General features: G+C 34.6%; 4 protein-coding genes across 16 annotated transcripts in view; 1 reads left to right on the plus strand and 3 right to left on the minus strand.

The window, feature by feature from the left end:
• LOC125061124 overlaps window positions 1-17,641 on the minus strand; it is a 29,162-nt gene extending 11,521 nt beyond the window's left edge. The window contains exons 1-7 of the mRNA XM_047666360.1: window positions 17,472-17,641; window positions 16,427-16,498; window positions 14,463-14,641; window positions 13,593-13,731; window positions 4,760-4,893; window positions 3,084-4,006; window positions 2,156-2,281 (exon numbers count right to left, since the gene is read on the minus strand). Of these exons, the coding sequence (XP_047522316.1) occupies window positions 2,156-2,281; window positions 3,084-4,006; window positions 4,760-4,893; window positions 13,593-13,731; window positions 14,463-14,641; window positions 16,427-16,498; window positions 17,472-17,550 (1,652 nt within the window). The 5' untranslated portion in view covers window positions 17,551-17,641. The remainder of the gene's footprint in view (window positions 1-2,155; window positions 2,282-3,083; window positions 4,007-4,759; window positions 4,894-13,592; window positions 13,732-14,462; window positions 14,642-16,426; window positions 16,499-17,471) is intronic.
• Window positions 7,015-8,842, minus strand: LOC125061100 (putative aminopeptidase W07G4.4). The gene has a single exon (XM_047666311.1). It carries the CDS (start codon window positions 8,790-8,792, stop codon window positions 7,257-7,259), a length of 1,536 nt encoding a protein of 511 aa, XP_047522267.1. The 5' UTR covers window positions 8,793-8,842; the 3' UTR covers window positions 7,015-7,256.
• Window positions 17,642-18,960: 1,319 nt separating the features above from the next.
• On the minus strand, window positions 18,961-20,475 carry LOC125061111 (28S ribosomal protein S35, mitochondrial). The gene is made up of 2 exons (XM_047666326.1): window positions 20,137-20,475; window positions 18,961-19,796 (listed from the first exon to the last, which is right to left on the minus strand). The coding sequence occupies exons 1-2, from the start codon at window positions 20,344-20,346 to the stop codon at window positions 18,990-18,992; spliced, it is 1,017 nt and encodes a 338-aa protein (XP_047522282.1). The 5' UTR covers window positions 20,347-20,475; the 3' UTR covers window positions 18,961-18,989.
• An 807-nt stretch (window positions 20,476-21,282) lies between these two features.
• LOC125061092 overlaps window positions 21,283-22,227 on the plus strand; it is a 34,415-nt gene continuing 33,470 nt past the window's right edge. For 5 of the 13 annotated variants that reach the window (XR_007118975.1, XM_047666281.1, XM_047666283.1 and 2 more), the window contains exon 1: window positions 21,286-21,511. Coding sequence is in view for 10 of the 13 variants with exons in the window: in XM_047666281.1 (XP_047522237.1) it covers window positions 21,425-21,511 (87 nt within the window). In the remaining 3 variants the exon portion in view is untranslated. Of the gene's footprint in view, window positions 21,512-22,227 lie in introns of all 13 variants that reach the window. The other 8 variants (XR_007118977.1, XM_047666286.1, XM_047666285.1 and 5 more) reach the window with 4 other exon arrangements.

A 22,227-nucleotide genomic window follows, 5' to 3' on the forward strand; every position in this document is an offset into this window, starting at 1 on the left:
TTCTATATTTTTCTTTATAATAAAACCACAAAATAATAGCCTCTTCCACGTCCATTTTCTACGTTCTACTGAACTAGACTGACGAGTAGTCTCGCAACGCGCGTTAGCGCTCATCATCTGAACGCTCTTCAAATTTGATCACGCGTTGACGCGCGTTAACGCGCGTTACATGTGAACATAGCCTTATGATGATGAATTCATTGGGTAAAACAGTGCAATTAAGACTCAATAATTAAGACACTACAGACAGCTTAAATGGCGTTGGACCGGACATATGTTGAGAGAAAGTACAGAAAAATGGACAAGGATAGTAACTGAGTGGTATCCAAGAGATACCAGAAGAAAAAGAGGTAGGCAAACGAAAAGATGAGAAGACGACTTCAACAAAGAAGGTATGGACTCGTTTAGCAAAAGACAGGAATACGTGGAAATCTTTAGAGGAGGCCTTTGTCGACAGACAAGCTGTTCCAGACAAAGATCCAGACGAACATACAATGATTAAACCAATTTAATTTAGTAAGTACTTCGAAAGTAATTTAATTTAGTAGAAAAGTATTTAGAAAGTAATTATGTTAGGCATGTATTAATTAATGAGTATTATTGTAAGATAGAAACAGCAATAAAGGCTATTTTATTTTATAATTAAGACACTTTACATAATGGTTTCAGCGTGTGACTGTCACACCTGACGTCGTAGGAACCTTGGTTATGCACCAATGGACAGTGCGCAACACTCGCTCGTTCCGTAAAGGTAACCGGCTTGCTTTAAACCCACCAAAAAAGCCGACAGTCTGTCAGGCACTTCTGTGCCTGTGTCTTGGTTATGCACCAATGGAGAGTACGCAACACTCGCTCGTTCCGTAAAGGTAACCGGCTTGCTTTAAACCCACCAAAAAACAGTGCCCGACAGTGTGTCAGGCACAGAAGGCTGATCATCAACTTGCTCATAAACAAAATAATACCGAGAAAGATACAGAAATCTGGTTCGTGATAAGACTTATACAAAACTTAATTAATTCATAGCTTATTTAGCACTGTATTTAATAATCTATCATTACACGTACGTACAGTACGTAGTTATATTATATCTAATTACGTACTGCCGTGCGATTCTGTAACTCTGATAAGGTGGGAGCTTGTAGTTTGTTGTTTATCAGAATGCCAAATCATAAAATGACTGCTTCACGGCTGATTTGAGAGCGACCGCCGATGCGAAAACCGCTGTGTGAGTTCGAAAAGTAAATTACAGAATCGTAAGACTGTACGTTCACATTAGTTTATTTATTAATTTAATAATTTTGTACAATTCCTTTAATTTTTTGGTCACCCAAAGTGTGTATCGGAGGTAGTATCTCCCAGGAGAGACCTTGGGATCAATTTCACAGTTCGCTAGTGTGCAAAAGAAAATGTCTTCTGAAGCAGACCGTGGAAGACTTCCAGACATCTAGCTGATGCGGATCAAATGAGTTAATACGCCTTGTACGGTGATGAATGAGGCGGGAGGGATCAACATAATTTTAAATAAATAATAATAATAAAATTTTAATTCTTATAATTCTGAAGAGTGCCTGCGTCTGGGGGCTCAATAGATATATACTCTCGGGGCCTAACTCCGACGATAATCGCCACGCTTGTAAAACTAAGAAAGCCTGAGTGAGTTATGAACACGCCTTGGCTGGTACAAATTTAAAGGGTCAGCCTTGCGATTCTGTAACTCACTTTTCGAACTCACACAGCGGCGCATCGCTTCGCATCGGCGGTCGCTCTCAAATCAGCCGTGAAGCAGTCATGTGTGAGTTCGAAAAGTGAGTTACAGAATCGCAGGGCTGATTTATTTTTATGTAATAGTAGGCAAACGGGCAGGAGGCTTACCTGATGTTAAGTGATAACGCCAATGGACACACAGAAAGCTCGCGGGTGCGTTGCCGGACTTTTAAGAATTGATACGCTCTTTTCTTGAAGGACCTTAAGTCGAATTGGTTCGGAAATACTTCAGTGGGCAGCTGGTTTCACATAGTGGTGATGAGCGACAGAAACTGCCTTGAGAAACGCTCAGTTGTGGTGATACGGATGGTATTTTGTGTTCTGAAGATTTACAGGAATTTTTTTTTGGCTCATTTCTAGACTGTTTTTGGTTTTAAAATAAAAAACGTACCTTTTTTCATCTGCATCGATATTCCTTTCTACAATCTCTATTTTCTCACTATCTTCTTCAGTTCTGTGCGGTCTCTTTTTGTGACGTAACCTTCTAGTTCTCTTCTGTTGTGAATCGTCATCAGGTCTTGAAATATTCGTCTCCATCAGTATAAAACGAAATGTTACATTTTAACATAGACTTTACAAAAGCACTGGCTGATTCGGCAATTTTATTGCGAGATTACCACTAATCGAAAAAGGTGAAAATGAAGGTTTGATTGTATTTTTAATGTCCAATATCGAAAAAAGTAATTTTTGGGATGAGCGTATAACTTAACTCAATTAGAGTGGTACGGCCTATACTTAGACATATATCTTATATTCAACTTAATAAAATCGGTCAAGCCGTTTCCGAGGAGTTTGGTACACGAGAATTTATTTATATTTAATTAAATGGGCTGGTCCGAAACTGGAGGCAAATCTACCACGATATATGGTTTACAAACGCAAGGAAAAAATTAACGTACGACTTTAACAAATCAACAGTATTCTTGTACGAATTATATATTTACAAGTATAATAATTAGGGTTTCAAAGTTCATTCATATTTAAATTAATTTTTACTCGTTTCGACTAAATTCTACGTTAAATTTAAATATATTTTTTTTTACACGCTTTAAACGGTACATATATCTTTTGATTTATCAATTATAGCTATACTATAAAACCTCATATGTACTGTATTTAAGAAATAATACCAAAGTCTATGTTTTCTGTCATCCGTTTTTAGTTTTGTACATATAAAAAGAAGCGTCAATTTTTTTAAATAAATAACAATTGTTATATAAGTTTAGGTCGTTGGTTTATATTTTTCTAAAACGGGAATTATGTTTGAGATAAATATAAAGACTGTTATCGTTAGATCATTTAATTTTAAAATGTCTTACCTATTCTTATACGATCTTCGCATTATTGGCGCGTAATTCTTTTTCTTTTGGGAATTGATCGTTGTTGCCATTCTTAAAATTGATTTTGATGTTTCAATATTATCTGTGTTAGTGTCACTTGTTTTTTCTGTGACATGTGTAGTAGTTTTTACTTCATCTACAGCTTCTGTTATATCACTGGCAACACTTCGTTTTGTTCTTTCAATTGATTGATTATCTGTACTGTTTTCTGGTCCCGCTCTATAGCCCATATGCGCATAGTTATAGATAACAGCTCTGCCTTGATGCTTAGTAGATTGGATATAAACTGGCCTATGTTGGGTAGAATACTTAACTGCGCCAAATTTGGTAGATTTAAAGTATTGTCTACACCTACCATTTTGCTTATCGTACCAGCTACATCTCGATCTGACATATTTGTCCATAGACTGTGATGTTTCACAGAACTCAGTCAAATTGGCTAGTGCATTATCCACTATGTTTTGTGTATACTCCGTTATAACTTCAATGATGCCTAGTATATCTGTTTTAGGACTCTTATCTTCTCTTTTCGAGTCCGAGCGGAGAAGCTCTTTAGTATCATTGCAGTATTTGATTCTAGCGTTTTTTAAAGCTAGTGATGTTATTTTATACACGTCTTCTATTATATTTTGAACTTCATTATGTATGCCAAGGTCTTTGATACTTTTAGATACTTCTTCTGTCAGGTTTTCTGGTGGTGGAGTTATGTCGGGATTGACTCGAAGGCTTCTAGTATGATCCACGTCGATGTTGCGTTTTTTACGAATAATTCCAGGGTAGTGTTGACATAAATCTATTTTGGCCTGGCGGTCGCGCTTTTGGCACTCTGGGCCATAGACAATCTCAATCTTTCGAAGATCCGAAGTCGTTAGGCCGATTCTATTTTGTTTTGTGTTGCGATCCTAAAAAAGATATCGCGTGAATATTTCAAGTGTAAGAATTTATGTATTTGAGCGTAGGTTAAATTTTTAAAAAATTAATAATATCAGTAGTAATGTATTATTAGTATAACCATTATTACTTTTACTAAAAAAATTAAATTCGAAAACACCTGCTTTGCTACTACATTGAATACTTCTTAAACATGGCAAATGCATTCCATTTAAATTAACTAAATAGGCTGTAGTCCCTCACTTACCTATTAAATGTAATGTAATCTATATCGGATAAGCGTAAATTTAATCAACTTTTGTGCTACTATTTAAGTCCAAGTCTGAAACTCTAAATAACTTTATTCATATACGTAACCAAGTACACTTATGAACGTCAACAGAAAAGATGTAAAATTGATTACAAATTTACATTTACTACCAGTTCGCAAGTCAAGGGCGTAGAGCGTCAAGAACTGGCAAAAAACTCTCCGCCACCCTTTTTAATCGCCAAGTTTTTAGTCATACAGACTGTAAGTTTATTGGACACTTTCTTATGTTAAATATCCTTTTTAATAAATGAGGTCAGACTTAAATTACTTATTAGTCTTAAGTTAGGCTAGATCGTAATATTCCATGATGTCTTAGTGAAGACACATGTTTAAAAAAAAATACAAATTGTTTGAACTGGAGCAAATCAATTTAAGTCAAGTGTACGCTAATTAACAATTTCCCTTTACCAAACTTACTTTGTATTGCCTTAGGCAATCATAATTATCAAATTACCTTAAATATAATGGTCCTATGTCCGTTCTTGCTAAATTCCCGATCACCAAAGTGCAGAACACTATTCACATCGTACGACAAACTTCTTAATTCTGGAGGTAACCTCAAATCCTTTGAGAATAGATCTATGTGACCTGAGAATATATTATATGAGTATGTTCAGTGTTTGATGTGATGTGCACCAATGGACTTTCTTTCTATATGCGCATTTAACATTCGCTCGAACGGTGAAGGAAACCGACATGTTTAAACCCAAAAAGTCGACGACGTGTGTCAGGAACTGGAGGTTGATCACCTACTTGCCTTTATTAAAAATGATTATGAAACAGATTAAGAAATCTGAGGCCTAGACCTAAAGAGCCACTGATTTATTTTATGTTCAGTGTTTGAGAGCTATACTCTGATTTTTTATTCATTAGAATTCTGACAGCTATCATTTTTTGACATGTCAGAGATGGCAAACCTTTTGGCACGGGCACATTTTTCAATTTCAATACGAGCCTGAACATCATTATACATTTTATTGTTAATGTATCACACTTTTTGGGTCGCAGAGCCAGCGGAGGGAGTGTGTGTAATTTAGTAGAAATAAATGCATTTTATTTTTGTGTGAATTCGTTTTGTGGTCCTAATGGCTCGTATATGGCTCGGGTTGAAATACCCGACGCAAACTTAAACGATATAGGTTATCCTATCTTTATATATTATCTTTTATGTAAGCTATCCTATCTTTTAAGTTGGATCAAACTACACACGGTGTGCAAATTTGATTGATATCGTTTCGGTAGTTTAGGAGTCCATAGCGGACAAACAACGTGACACGTAATTTATATATACATATTAAGATATAATGAAAATATTATATACACATAGCAATAAAACGATTACTATGATAAGAACATTTTGTAATGTCGTTAAGCAAATTCAATGCAGATACAATCAAACTAACTGATAATTTTTATTTTGAAATACATGATATGAAGTGAAATTTATTCTGAACATAATTTGTAGTGTTTTTGAACTTGAACATGGTCTTGACTGCACAATAGATAAAACATAAATTAATTATGCAATAATTAGTTAAAAAAGGTTTTTCGATTATTCATTTCGTTCATCCATTGGTATTAATTTAATAAAGTATATTATTAAAAAGTGTTTCTAATTATTTCGTTCGAAATTTTGATGATAAAATTGTTTCAATCGCAATATACATATATCTAATATATAAAATTCTCGTGTCGCGGTGTTTGTAGGTAAACTCCTCCGAAACGGCTTGACTGATTCTCATGAAATTTTGTGTGCATATTGTGCATAACTGAGAATCGGACAACATCTATTTTTCATCCCCCTAAATGTTAAGGGTAGTCCACCCCTAATTTTCACCCCTCTACGATCAACCCCTATTTTTTATTATAAATGATAAACATGGCAAAACGACGTTTGCCGGATCAGCTGGTTATTTTATAAAAATAAAAACTAATATATAGATATTTGAATACTGTCTAAACTAATATTAGTATCGGTGACCCCAGAGCTGCCCTGCGATTCTGTAACTCACTTCACGAACTCACACAGCGGTTTTCGCATCGGCGGTTTCTCTCAAATCAGTCGTGAAGCAGTCATTTTATGATTTGGCATTCTGATAAACAATAAAGTACAACCTCCCACCTTTTCAGAATGCCAAATCATAAAATGACTGCTTCACGACTGTGAAGTGAGTTACAGAATCGCAGGGCTGGTGCTTTCCTCGCCCAGCTGTCAGAATTAAAGGTAAATTGTACAGCAACAGAGACCAAACTGTTTCAATTTGTTTTAATTTTCTATTTATTAATTTCTAATTATTGTTATGTAGGAATATTGTAAATATGTACTGTATAATAAAAGATGTATATGGGTTATGAAGAAATATAGTTTTTAATTATTTGTCTGAGTATCAGTCTGTATCTTACTTAACCATGAATAAACTCAAAATATCTTTATTCATATAAGTAAAGAAGAACGTCAAAAAAAGAAGTTTTAAAGAAATTAATTGTACATTTAGTACCAGTTCGCAAGTATACATATATACGAATATTTTAAGGGAACATAATGAAACAGACAAATAATAGCTATTTAAGGTAAATTATATATTATAATTAAAACATTTTTTCCTTAATTTGACTTTTATAATAGAAAAATCATGATTCAATATAAATTTTCTTATTACGGTTATTTAAAAATACAATACTGTTTTATCCGATTAAATAAAAAAAATGTTAACTAAAATATCCAATGTTTTATTCCCCATTTATAACATTCTGCTGGAAATCAAACCCAGGACTTCTTGGAATCCTTAGACCGCCTAGGAGGCGGTAATTGGATGTTATTAAGGTCAAGGAATCGCGTGTACATTGTGTACGTGATGATACATTTAACATCTTCAGTCACCCGTGACCATGCAATTGTGGCACGCAAAACCTTGATCTATTGGTTTATGATAAAACAGTATTGTATGAAATTACATAGTCAAAACTTTATGGGCGTGGCAGAGTGTCAGAACAGGTACAGCAGATGGCTCCTCTGGGAAACAGCCTGCGCCACCAGCGATGTCCAAATGTGTGTATTTAATGTTGTTCTCCTCGACACCACCCACTTTGATTAAGAAACCGGCAGCCAACTGGTGGTTACGACATTTCGCATCAGTGTCGTACTGAACCAAGTCATCTCCCTTACATTTACCATTATTGATAGCCAGGTCTTCAGCTCTGACAGTGGAAACTTCGATGCCTTCAGCCATCCTGGAACCACTGAACTGCAATTTACCGGAGTGGTTTGTGGCTTTCGCACTGTGATTGTCCATCGCAGCTGTATAGTTTCCATAGCACGCCCTAGCATGGCCCGTCAACGTAGCTATGGTGTAGATATGTGGATTAAGTTCCTTCAGTGCAATCTCTGAACATTTGAACACCGAATCTGCCATTGCCAGACGGCCTTCGGCATCTGTGTTCGTCACTCGTACAGACTTACCACTCCTGGATATGAGCAACTCATCTGCTACATAGGAATCTTCACCGATTGAGTTCCTGCATAGACAAAGTACGCCGGTAACTTTAAGATGTGGTGGTTTTAAAATGGAGCAAGCTTTTAAAAATCCTGCTACCGCTGCTGCTCCACTTTTGTCTCTTGACATGCCAGCCATTCTACCGGAGATCTTAACATCGGCACCGCCTGTATCGTACGTCACTCCTTTACCAACCAACAATAGGGTTTCAATCACGCGGCTAGGAATAGAAGGATTGTAATGAATTTCTACAACTCTCGCTTTATGTCTTTCCACATTATTGGCAGCCCTAGATACAGCTGCCAACAGAGGATATTCCTTCGCAATTACCTCTTGATCCTCAATGACGTTGATGCTTATGTTGGTGTCACCAGCGAACGAGTGCTTCACATACTCCACGATTTTAGCAGGGGCCATTCTTTCTGGATCGCCTCCAGCGATATCCCGCGCAAAGATCCTAGATCTTTCCAACGCCAAAGCATTTCTCACAACCCTCTCGAATGCGTCAGTAATTTTTTCATCGGAATGGAATCCTATATGGATAAAATTCTTCGAGTCCTTAAACTCACGGATCTGTAAAGGTACATACATGGCTTCCAGCGCACCAAGGATACCAACTAGCTGTCCATCTGGAAAATTGACGACATTTTCAATGACCAGCAGTGGTTTCTTCATTCCAGCGTCTAACGCTCTAGCCATTCCCTTTTTGGCTGCATCTTTAATGACACTGACGTCATGGTATGGTGTTATCTTCCCCGTTGGAGAGAGTACGAGACGGCCTCCAGATACATAGTCACAATTCCAGACTGTAGGAACTTTGTATATATGTTTGTCCAGCTTCGAAACGTTGTCTATAAAGCTGTTTATATGACGCGGAAGGCCGACATTCATCTCTTGAGGATATAGTATAAGAATAACTCCATCGTAGTTCGCCGCTTGTATGTTCGTTTCAATAAAAATATTCTCGTACAATTTAAATTCTTGAACCAACATGGCGCCGGCACTCACTGATACGAAGTGATCATAATTAATGTACGATAAATGTTATCTGGTGCTGTGCGGGCCGTGACTTTGCGTTCCAATAATTATTTTAATATATCTGTGAACAATATTTCGCTTCTGTTTTGTTATAATAATAACAACACACAATCACGATATATATTATATTTTGTCCACCACCGGCATAATCCCACAACAGTTACGAAGCTATCAAATTTTTAAGTCTCCCGAAATCCATTTATTTGTCCTTTTGTCCTTTAAAAGCACATCAAACTAAAAAGTGAAAAATAATTCCTAATTTAGCCTGAAAATGCTCGATAGACGAAAAATATGGCACAGAGCGCCCCACGCTTTTTCACAATAATAGCAGTATTTTTTGTTCATTACCATTTTCAGCCAAAATTAGGAATTATTTTTCACTTTTTAGTTTGATGTGCTTTAAAAGCGTGTTTTGTAGTTTTTTTAAACTATTATTTATTTTTTAGTTAAATTTTTTTCATTTTTTTTTCGGATTATTGCATTGTCATCGATCTTTGACAGGTGCGCAAAGTTTGAATTAAATCTGTCCGTTAAAAGTGGGTCAAAATCGAGTCCGAAGGAGTCGGTTACATACATACATACATACATACAGGTGAAGCTAATATAAAGCGTGTAAAAAGCAGTTATATTAAATACGGCAAATGTGACCCGCAAATTTCTACTACCCATGAAAAACTGTTCACTTAACATGAGCAACAGTCTACCAGGATCATGAATCGATCCTGAGCTAAAGTAAACACTTACCAAACATAATAATAAAGCCTTATTTTATTTCCATATCCTTAATTTCCTTTTTAATGTTGTAAGTATTTACTTATAGAGCAGTGTTGGCTTAGTAGCTTCAGCGTGCGATTCTCATACCTGAGGTCGTAGGTTCGATCCCCGGCTGTGCACCAATGGACTTTCTATGTGCGCATTTAACATTTGCTCGAACGGTGAAGGAAAATATCGTGAGGATTTTTTGTGTTTGTTTAAATGCTTGTCACATTAAATTTTGTATTTTCTTTTTCTTGTACCAATGTATCAAGCATTGGCAAGCTTTTGTATTTAAACCGTACGATAAAATATACAAAACAAACATTTTAACTTTTGTAAAGTATATAAACCCTCTAATCCGATATTTCAACATACAAAAATAATCTTAGGTGTTGTTGCTAACATATATATCATGATTAGCATTCCATGCATTAAAAGGTAAGCTATTTATCTTTTTTTTTATCTGTAATTTCATGATTAATAATTAATATTGATAATTTCTAATAATCTCATCAAAACAATTACATTATGTTCATAGTGTATAAGTACACCACATCATACATAATGTATTTTCTACAGTACTAGTAGACTCGGCCAAGCGTTGCTGTGGCTAAGATTTTTGTTATAATACATAGTAGTACACTATTCAAGAGAAACAGCAGGAGAACACCAATCCACCATGCTGTTTTGGTGGTTATGCCATTAAATTGTAGCTTATGTGAAACGTTTGTTATTATTTTGATAAGGATCAATACCTAGGTACGATTAAAGAGCCTTTTCTAGCGGTGGTATTTTAATAAAAAATAATAATAAAAGGACGCTTATTGTGACGTAACTATAAAAGATAGAGACATGCTGTTGCGAAATTTTTTATAGATAGTGATATGTCCTGAAAAATTGTAATACATCATTTTGTTCTATCATTAATAGTTTTCGCAGCGCACACGATTGAAGGAAGTTTTTTGTTTATTTTTTTACACCTTGGGTTAGATTATTCCAGTTTTAGTAAGCATCCCTATTTTTTTTGAAATTGAAACATAGCCTATGTCACTCGGAAATAGTGTAGCTTGCTAACGGTGAAAGAATTTTTGAAATCGGTCCTTTAGTTTCGGAGCCTATTCATTTCAAACAAACAAAAAATCAAACCTTTCCTCTTTATAATATTAGTATAGATATGTTACAAGCTATCTCTTTTAAATACATGACTAGGCTTTCCGTTTTAAAAAAGATTTTCAATTACGAGCAAGAGACCATTATAAAAAAACAACACCAAGAGTGACAATTTACAATATTTATGTGTGATTTTAATCAAAGCGGCATTTTAAAACATTAACAAACGTACAAACGAATTAATTATATATTTCTCGTATTTACAGAAACTTTGATAAGGAGACAATGCCACTGTAATTATGTGGTAAATATTTACAAATAAAATATGTGAACACAGGTTATAGATAAGTCCTGCTGTACTAGTGCAAACATTTTATGTCTAACTCATGGAATAAATATTTTTTATTAGTATTATTGTTATTAATGTTTTTATTATTATGATACTTACGTATTGACGCCACCGCGGCAATAATAATTCTGGTAAGGTTAGGTAATACTTTATTTCCTAATTTTGGAATTTTAAAGTTTTAGAATAATAACCCCTAACCACTTTCACGCACCGGAACTGAACTGTTTCCTCTTTTCAATTACAGACCGCGCAAGGTGGCTGGAGTCAACAGACATGGCTAGAGACGTAGGCCGGATGGGATGTCTTTGTCTCTTGGAGGATGGGACGGGCTTTGGTATGGGATGCTAGTGTGGCTGGATGCGGACAAGGCTACGCTGTTACCGTGTCCTGCCCCGGGCGATTGCTGGTGGCGCCGTGGGGTTTTAGTGGGTATGCACTGTTGTGCGAGTCCCACATAACCCTTCCCCACCAAGGTCAACCGTGCCGCGGGAGGGTATGCGTAACGCATTTCCCCACAAAAAAAAAAAAAAAAAAAAAAAATGGGATGCTAGTGTGGACACGTTAGCCCTGTTTTACCTCCATCGGACAAGCACAAAGGCTGGCGCGGCCGCAGAGCAGGCGCAAAATAATAAACAGCTCAAATATAACAGTCTTTTCTCCAACTTCGATTTTATTCCGTTTGGAGTAGAGTCTCATGGGTAGTGGAGTTCAAGTGCACAGCTCTAATTAAAGATTTAAGTTGTCCTGGTAGATAGTACTGGTGACCCAAGAGCTGGTTTCCTCGCTCAACGCGTAAGTATCGTTATATCCGTACAGCGAGGAAAGCTCTGCCAGCGTTAAAGGTACACAGGGACCAAACTTTTTAATATTTTGAAGTTATACTTCTTTAGGCGCCTTATGAAAAATTTATGAGAGTAAAATTTTACGATGCGCGCGCACCGTGACACAAAATTATCAGTATGGGCGCCGAGCGTGCGCGAGCGAGATGGGAATAAGACAATCTACAAGTAAAAAGAAATATAATATGCGTGACGTTAGCAGCTATGCCAAGAATTTTGAATGACCATAATGACATTTGTAGTACCTTTTAAACAAATAAAGGAGTTTTAATTATTTTTTCAAAGAAATTTAGCAATGCTTTTTCACAAAGACCTATTGTTACTTAGTTAAAAGGTTATGAAACATATCTAGTTATTAAATTGAATTAATAATATAATAAAATAATAAATAATAATTATTATTAATATTAATTAATAATTAAATAAAATACTAAATATTAAATATTGTTAAATTATTAACGCTAAATATTTATTATACATTGTTTAATATTTAAAAAAAATAAAGAAAGCCAAAGAAGTATAACTTCGTACGCGCGTACATAAGTACACGCACCATTTTTTTACTATTCTTATTATTATTTTTTAATTATTTATATTATTACTACTATGTAATAAGAATAATGAAAAATGATGATATAGAATTTGTAAATACTGTAATATTTGATTATTATGTTTAGGTTATAATAAAGGCATTATCGCTAGCAGGCGCTTTCTTCCAGACAACTCTAGAAAAAAAAATAAACACCAACTGAGGATAGAGTACAGGAAGCGCATAAATAAATATCTAATATCCGAATACATATAATGTTTTCAAGGGGATGGTGATTAGGTTTTTGAAGTCAAGGTGCTTCTATAGCGTAACTGAATACTTAGAACATAAGTTTAGAACATAAATTTAATAACGTATGATATGATATGTACAATAATATAATGATACAAATAATATAAAAACTGACCAATTCATATGACTAATAATGTAAAATGTAAAATTCCTTTAAATACAAATTTGCGCGCCATTGTGTGTGGCAGAATATGCGAACTTATGATTGTACCACCTGACACATTTTTGTACCATATTCTTGCAATAAATTATTATTATTATTATATACAATAGACATCATCGTATATAATTAAAAATACAGGTTGATCTCTAGGCGTCATGGTAATAATTACAATTAAGAAGAATACAAGAACTTATAATAACAATAATAACACATTGGGAAAATGAGTACCTTTTTTCTTCAGGGTCTCTTAATGAACCATCAACATAACAATTAACAACAGATTCAGGCAAAAAAATTATTTCTTGCGACACCGCATATTTTTGTAAGGCGCAATATTTTATATACAACTAGCTGACCGGGCAAACGTCGTTTTGCCATGTACATATATCATTTATAACAAAAAAATAGGGGTTGATCGTAGAGGAGTGAAAATTAGGGGTTGTATGTATTTTTTAATGCTGTATCATAAAAAAATAGAAATTAAAAATTTTGTCTAAAAAATATTTAAAAAAATTTAGGGGTGGACTACCCCTAACATTTAGAGGGATGAAAAAGCACAAAAAATTTCATCAAAATCGGTCAAGCCGTTTCGGAGTATGGCAACGAAAACTGTGACACGAGAATTTTATATATTAGATTGAAACTTTGATGTGTGTTCAAAACGCTTTTAAATCGAATTGATTTACTTTTAACTTACCTGATTCAATATTCTCGAACTGCACATCAATGAACACATCGCGACTGGCCCGATTATGTTCGAAGGGAAAGCCTAGTGCCCTCATTATCATCATGTCGATGTCTGGTGACTTAAGGCACTCGTAGCCTAGAGTCAGGCGCTGAAAATATTCGTTCACAATAATCCAATGTCAACTATGCACAAAGAATTACTTCAAAGTTGGTATTTAAGCCGGGATTCGCACGTTTAAGCCAGCAAAAATATAATATAGTCATAGATAATATAAAGAATAGTCAATTTTTTTTTTAAATTCATCTGCAATCAGCCTCCTGGCTTTTATCAGATTTTATGGGAAATGATGGCAATTAGGGAACGCAAATCCAAAAAATTGTATTCCCTCCGTAATTTGTAAACTGTCAGACTGCGGCAAGTTTCGCCCTTTTTAGCCGATACACAAAGTCCATCGTTTCCAAGAGGCCCGAAGCTAGGGGGTTGACGTGTTGCTGAAGACTCATTTTGTATCGCACGGTTGATCTTTTAATGTCTTCCTCGACAGTAGCAATTCCCAAATATTTATGGACTTCAGTATTTCGTGTTAACGACAGCGCACCGCTCATATTTCGCAGAATAGTCAACTTAAGTAAGCTTCCTTCAGTGGTCAGAGACCAGTCGGCCAAGGTACCGCTGTATCGACAAAATGGAGGAGTACCTGCTGCAGCTAAAAGCCAGTATATGGCGGGAGGTGGCACAGGGAGTGCTGGAAGTCGTTCTCAGGTTGCAAAGCCACTGTGAGTGATTGTCTCACTCACACACTTAAAGATATCTTGCTACTAAAACTTTTCTAACAAACCAAACCAAATTACCCAGCTATAGATCCCACGAGATACTTACATGAGGTTCTTCAAAGCTATGGGCTTCGTTGTTCACATCACATTTTCGTCTTCCGTTGGGATTTTCAATTAAAAGGACATGATGATTGACAGGTTCCGCCATCACTGGCGCGAACTTGAGACACGTTTTGAACGCGAAGAGAGAGAGGGAGGACAAAATTGATAGCGATTGTTCGGCATCTGTAAAAAGAACACCGCTACTAGAGACCAGTCAGGGCTTAGCAAGGCTGGTCGTTCTCTATAACTTGAATGTCAAGGGAAATGCAATTTCGAGTTTTCGACTTAACAAGAACTTAACAGTTACTGCTGAAATTTCGACTTACAGTGACGCGATTCCTTAGTGTATTTTTCGATTGTATGCAATAAATGTATTCATTGTACAAGATAAAAACAATACATTAGAATCCACACGAACATTCATTTTGGATTTTATTGCTATTATTTCGGGGAATTCCAAATAAGACGGCATTATATATTACTAAATACGACTTGCTTTTTGAAATTCGAGTTATAGAGTATAAGTATGTATTTTATAAATACTTCGTAGGGAAATAACATTTTGTTCGAGTTACTAACTCTAAAAAATCGAGATAATTTTTGATGAGCAATTTTTTTCGACTTAACGAAGGTCGGGTTATAGAGATTCTATTGTATATAGGAAACGAATGTAAACTTTTCAACATGAATATGTTTCATAGCCACGTACGTGCAAGATTTAGCGAGTTTTGCGTGAATTTAAAACCAATTGAACCCTGAAGTTTAATAATGTACATAATATATAATAAGTAGCAATAAAATATAATGATTTCAATTGAACAAAACCTAAATGACGGCAAATTCTAAAAGTATCTGTTTTAGTTTCTAATGTTTACTAGTAAAATTGAAGCTTTGTTCGTAGTTAACATAATATAGATCTTTGTTTTTAGCACATCTTCAAACTGCTCTTAAGGGACATTAGACGTTCATGTGCGTGGTAGGTACATTATTTTGATTTGTCTGTGGTAATCCCAGAATCGAATCATACCAAAATCTAAATGTGGGCTATGTTTAAGTAAGTTGCTCAAGCTTCTAGGCATTCTATCCTGAAGAGAACTGCAGACTGCCGAGTCTCAATTATTTTATTGTTTTTAATAGAACAGGGGGAAACCGGCAAGGAGGCTCACCCGATGTTAAAGGATATGGGCACTGAATGACAGGGGGCTTGCGAGTGCATAGCCGGGCTTTTAAGAATTGGTACTCTATTTTCTTCTTCTTTTCTTGAAGGACTCTAAGGGAGTGTTCAAGTATTACGTAACGAATTTTTTCCTTTTGTAAAACGTTACGATGCGGGGCGGGGATTGAATTACGCGTTATTGTTAATATTATTTTCTACTTACACCACATAATAGTAACTATAGAGTCACTAGGGGGTCACGAAACGTTTTACTAGACTTGGGAACAGTACTTTACTTGGGTACTGAAAAACGTTACGGCGAGTTACATGGGGGGGGGGTCAATAATCTTCAAAAATTGCGTTACGTTAATACTTGAACGCTCCCTAAGTTGGATTGGTTCGGAAATACTCCAGTGGGCTGGTTCCTCAGTGATCTGGCTACTTTATCCAACATAAGTACGTTTTTGATCGAACAGTGTCATTCAACATTCAATTCAACACTAATGTTTAGATTTTTACGTTTTTTAGATTTAGTTTTAATGCTGCGTTTGTTGCTGCCTATATTTATGTTCCTTGATTTTTTTTGTTTCCTATTTCTACATCGAAATATTAAAATTACTTTATTCGTGATGATGTGTATTGTATCTTCATACTTTTCTCGTATTTTTAAGTGTATCTCGTTTTAGGACTTATAAAATAAATGCTAATCATTTATGAGAGGATTCAATAATATCCGCTTATCAATTAATAATTTGAACGTCCACCACGACGGTAGGTAGGTCCTTTCACCCTCTTAATAAATATAAACTTACCAAAATGATCAGAATTTATATAAAACGGCACTGTTGCATTAGGCCAGTAGACGAAATTACGTTGCGGGAGAACTGTAAGTATAATCAATTTTACAAGTATCTGTTACATTATTCATTGCCCAACCCAAATGTAACCCCATGGCACAATAGTTTATAGATTTTTCACGCTATCCACAAATCGTTTCATTCATAAGCAACCAGATCTAAGCCCCACTAGAACTAATTATTAAATTAAGTCATTTTTTAATCCTCATTTTGCATCAATGAAAAAAAAACACTTTTAAAAGTTAAGTTAGTTGGCTTAATCAAAATGTTTAGTTATATTTATCAGAACAAATTTGTTTTAATATTGGTGACGATTTAAAATAAGAATGAAACTCTTGCCACGTTTTTTTTATATTCTGCCGCTTAAAATTGCGCGCGGTTTCTAAAAACAGGACCATTTTGCGTCCCACAGTTCATTTTGGCGACACCGGGACTCGTAATTGGAAAAAGGAACAATCCCGTTCAAAACGGGACGTCTGGTCACGTTAACCATGACCTACAATCGTAATATTTCGTCCAGGTGGACTATTTGTTAAATCTGATTGGATGAGAGAAGAGCCGATATCAATAATTGTAACGTCTTCTTGGAAGAAACACAATTTAATGTATCAATACTACGTATAATATACGTTATGGAGTCGCAAAAATATAATTCCTAACGTCCACGACCAGATTCTTTTAGGTACCATAAATTGAGACAATTTTATATGAGACTGTTTCATTTATATTCATAAGTGCCTACCAATCCGAAACAATAATTCATCGGAAATAGAATCTACATATTCTGCGTTATATACCTACTCAATAATTAGAAAAGATTAAAATGTTTTCGTAAAATTCAAGTCAAACTGTGGCAAGCAGTTTCCTCCTCGTTAATTCCCTGTAGCATGATGATAGATAATTATCTATCTACGCTATAGGTATAGCGCTATTCGACACACCTGAGATTAACCAGTTCGACAAAATAAACTAATTTTCTTATCATTTGAAATATACTTACGTTCGTCATCAAAACTCTCTATTTTACATTTAACTAATATAAAATTACTAAATAGAAAAATTAAATAAAATTTCGACATTATTCTGGCGAATTTCCTCTTTGAAATGCAGTTTCATTTGTTTTTATTACGGCTCGTAAAAGTTAGTAGAGCTTGTAAAACTGTGATTAGATTTTTTATTATTTACTTGCTCGCTCACATGTACTTTTGCAAATTAAAAAACGATAGAACGCCAACGCATTGATGAACATAATGTACTTTTCGAAGTTATGACATTAATATAAAGCATAGACTAAAGCCGAATTTACATTACGAAACTAGTGGCTCGGAATTAGTTTTATGACATAAATTTCATCAACAATTTCACGTGTAAATTTACAGTTTCATAATGCATGCATCGGTTTCGCGACACTGGATAAATTTCGTGCCATGCGCATATTTTTTGTAAAACTAATGTCACGCAACTACTTTCACGATGAAAACGCGACACGAAACTAGTGTCGCGAAAGCATTTGCACAGGGCAGACGTGTGTGTTTGAGTGCATCGTGCAGCTAAATGACCGCCAAAATGGCAAACCAACGTTGGTCAGTTGATAAAAATATAATTTTCGAATTTTATATATTAACATCTGTACCACGACGTTCTGCATCGCAAAATGAAGCTTTGATGTTGACAGAGCCATGTCGTTGGTGATACTGTTGATTTCACGACACTATTATTTCTTGTTAAAGTAGTTTCACACGTGCTGCAACTATTTTCATGAAACTCATTCCAACATGCATAACACTAGTTTCGTAATGTAAATTCGGCTTTAGTATATACTAAGTGTATGATATAAAGTAACTAAGTCATCACTCATCAGTATGCCGGAATAGTATCGAAAGGAGTGTTCTAGGTCTTAAATTGAAAGATAGAGTAAAACTAGAAGAAATAAAGGACATGACGAAGTTTAGAAATGCTTACTTCTAGTAAATGATTGAAATGGAAATGGACGGGACACATTATGAGAGAAGATAAAGATAGTGGACGAAGAAAGTGACGGAATGGCTCCGTCGCTATGACAAAAGAAAACGAGGAAGACAAATAAAAAGATGGGAAGATGATGTGCGAAGAGTAGCTGGCCCTATGTGGCTACGTAAAGCTAGAATCAGAGAAGAATGGAAGCCCTTAGAGGAGGCCTATGTCCAAGGACAAGCTGTAGAACAGAAACCAACCAACCGGCTTGCCGATTAATTATTAGTGTTAATTTTTTGTATGTACTAATAGGTATAAGTAATTACAGCAATAAAGGCTTTTATTATTATAATTATAACTAAGTCATCAAAGGTCCAATTTTTAAGTTTCTAGATTGAGTAACAAAAACCCTGAGAATTTTTTAAATTATTAATAGTCATTTTATATTTGTCTATATAGAACTGATGTGAAGGAACAAAATCTTTGCTTTATGATAGCACTTGACAAAACATTTGGGGGTTTTTAATAAAACACCATTTGAAATCTACACATTTAATCCTATTATCTATTCTATAGCTTTCCTCCCTGGCAAACCTAATAACTTCCTCACAGCTGTATCGTAATTGTTTAATGTCTCTTCGCTTTCACCATCATTAAATAAACTAGACACTGCCAACTTATACTCTTCTCCATGATCTATTACAGATATATCAAAACTCTTGTATTCATCTTCACTAAGTGCTTTATCTTTATTACTACAGTGGTGGTACCAATTAACTAAATTCTTCTTAGACTGATTATTATTCCAGTCATAATACTCCATATCAGCTTCCATTTTCTCTTTCTCCCAATCTTCAACTGTCCATGCCTCATGATAAGTTGCTGTTAGCAAATAATTAACGTAATCCAAATTCTGCCTGCGCATGGGACACCTATCAGCTGTTAAAGTTATTAAATCTGTTTTCTCATCGTAATGGTCTCCAACTAACCTTAAAAACTTATCTTTAGCATGTTTGTCTAGGTTCAAAGTAGATAACTTGACGCGTAATGTCACAACTCTGGCTAATGGGTTCCTTATAGTGGGGCTTGCGTGGCAGTAGTCTGATGTAATAACCTCCACTGGATAGTGTTTTTCAATTGCTTCCTCAGAGTTAAGAAGTTTTGGCCATTCTGTGCAGAATTTTTTTATTGCTTCACACTGGGTTTTAATAACAGGTGGAGTTAAATGCAAAAAATTGGGTATTTTCATAAGTTCGGCATTTGCCTTTTTGCCAGGTGGTACTTGGCCTTTGGGAACATAGCCTTGACGAATTGGTAAAGGAACAGTAGATGGGTGAAATGATCGTGGACCAGGCCAGACATTACCCCAATTCTGAAAAAGAAATTATATATAAAAATAAATGGTTCATTAAAAAATATTTTAATAATAATTGTCAATTTCTTTCTAGAATGTATTACAGGGTTGTATTATATGAGAATGAACTGAACACATTTCATCAGGTATTTCTTTAATTTGATCTTGATATGTTTCTACAAATCTTAATGAACTTATAATATCTTAAATTCCATCTTTAAAATATTCAAAACATGCCAGCCAGCCAAGCTATATTTATAATCTAAGAGTATAAAATCTTGAGGTTGAAAATTAACATTATTATTATTGTACACTTCAGTAAAACCAGCCTGTTTTATTCAATTTGAATAGTTTTTACCTGATCTGTAGACATTTTCTCAGCTCTGTCAGCAGGGACATCTATCCTCCGAGCAACTCTCTTCTGCTGTTTATCTCTTTTTTTAAGTATATCCAGAACACGAAACTCCTCTTCGCTTTCGTGGTTTTCTGCCACACTTGAATTTAAACGCCATAGTATTTGCTTTTTGAATATTGATCCAGGCCTATAATGTTTAATGAATAGCGACATGTTAGCTTTAATACTGATTTATGTAATTTTTATAAAAATCTCATTTTTATTTTGAAAATATTTAGAAATAGGTTAGATTTAGGAAGTAGGTAAGATCTTAAAAAAATTAAACATCAAAATCTAGGTAATTGCGTTTGGCAGTTGTCAAACCTGACGAAGCAAATATGACTGCTGAGTGCTGACTGATGACAATTGACAATATAATTATACTGAAAATCACCAAAAATAAAAATCGTAAGGTACGTCTAAGGATTAGAGCCCTAAGATATAATGTCGATATTTAGCGCTGTGACTTGTAAATGAAATACGTAATAGAATATGGATTTGACTTATCGCGGCTCTGATAGGAATACTCAGGAACAGACTTAGCGTTAATAGCAATATTAAGCTTAACTAATGTAAGATTAAACTACATTTTCGGATTCAATCGCGACAGGCTTAAATTGTGCAATGATCGCAATTAGTACGGTTATTTCAAGTGTTGCCTCGTTGGATTTCAGTGGGCATCTAGACTTCACATGTTACATTTTAAGACGAATCACTATTAAATAATCCTAAAAGAAATAATTTTAGGTTATTAATAAAGTCGCTATTTTCGTTAATCATCTTTTTTTAAATAAACAAACTATTTGAAGCATCATCCCATCGCATTACGAATAAAGTTATTCACAAAACCATCCGTTTCAAAATTTTGCTTTCGGAGGAACGGTAAGGAACACTGATTTAAAATGTAATTTCTGAACGCAGTTCTCTCTTCTCGCAGTACCCACAGATCTGCCTAACCGACACGGGACATCGTTGACCGAGTGAAGGTATACTATAAAATATAATCCTTCAAAATTGACATTGCATGCTATTGAATTAAGTGGTCGTTCAATATTTTTTCTTTTTCTAACTGTTAAAAAACAAGAGAGACAAAAGACATGTCAGTTGTGAGAACGCATGCCGTACATTTTCAGTGAACCGGTTCAATTAAGAACTTTCATAGTTATAGGTATCTTCCATGTTGTTTTATTTTGTTTTGTGACGATTTTCACTATGTGAATTGATTAGTGTATGTTTCCAAATGAAATAAAAAATGGATAATGATGGAAGAAAATGTAGAAAAACGAAACTTGTTCCACGCGAAGTTAATGAATCGGACGAAGAAATTTTTGCATTGCAGGTAGTACCTCCATCTTGCTTAAAAAGTTATGTAGGTAATTCGAAAACGTAATCCATCCTTTTAGCAAATTTTTGATTATGATTATGATTATAATCTATAATTATAATTGTTTATTGATTTCTGTGTAAAGGTATTAAAACATTTATTGTGCATATTTGTAGGTACATGTTGGTTATTGATTTTTTATGCTTACCTACCTACCCTATTTTTCATTTACAGATTACGTAATACGCTTATATTAATTATTGGTTTTTGGCATTTTATAGTAAATATATTGTTTCTTAAACAGTAAATTTGTATGATGGTATGAAACGTATAAAGGTTGTTGCAATGCTGGAAATTTGAACTAAAAAAATTGACATCTCATTTTTAAACAAAATAATTTAACAATGCTAGACTATTGAACAATTATTTTAATTATTACGCAATTTTTTAAGGTACCCTCTCCAATTAAACTTTTGATTAATATAGACTAACTTACAGAAAATACTTATCTTGCTATACGAATGTTTAATGACACAATAATGTACCAATCTTTAGGTAAATTAAGGAAGTATTAATAAATCATTAATTATTATTTTGGGTTGAATGTCTATACTTACCACTAAATTTGTTTGAACTTAACAAACCCACAAGACTGCAGGCTGCAACATCTTAGTTATTAAAGTTTTGACTTACTACTTTAATTTATATAATAAAATATGTATTATATCTAA

Source organism: Pieris napi, chromosome 23, assembly GCF_905475465.1.
Source record: "Pieris napi chromosome 23, ilPieNapi1.2, whole genome shotgun sequence".
Classification (NCBI taxonomy): domain Eukaryota; kingdom Metazoa; phylum Arthropoda; class Insecta; order Lepidoptera; family Pieridae; genus Pieris; species Pieris napi.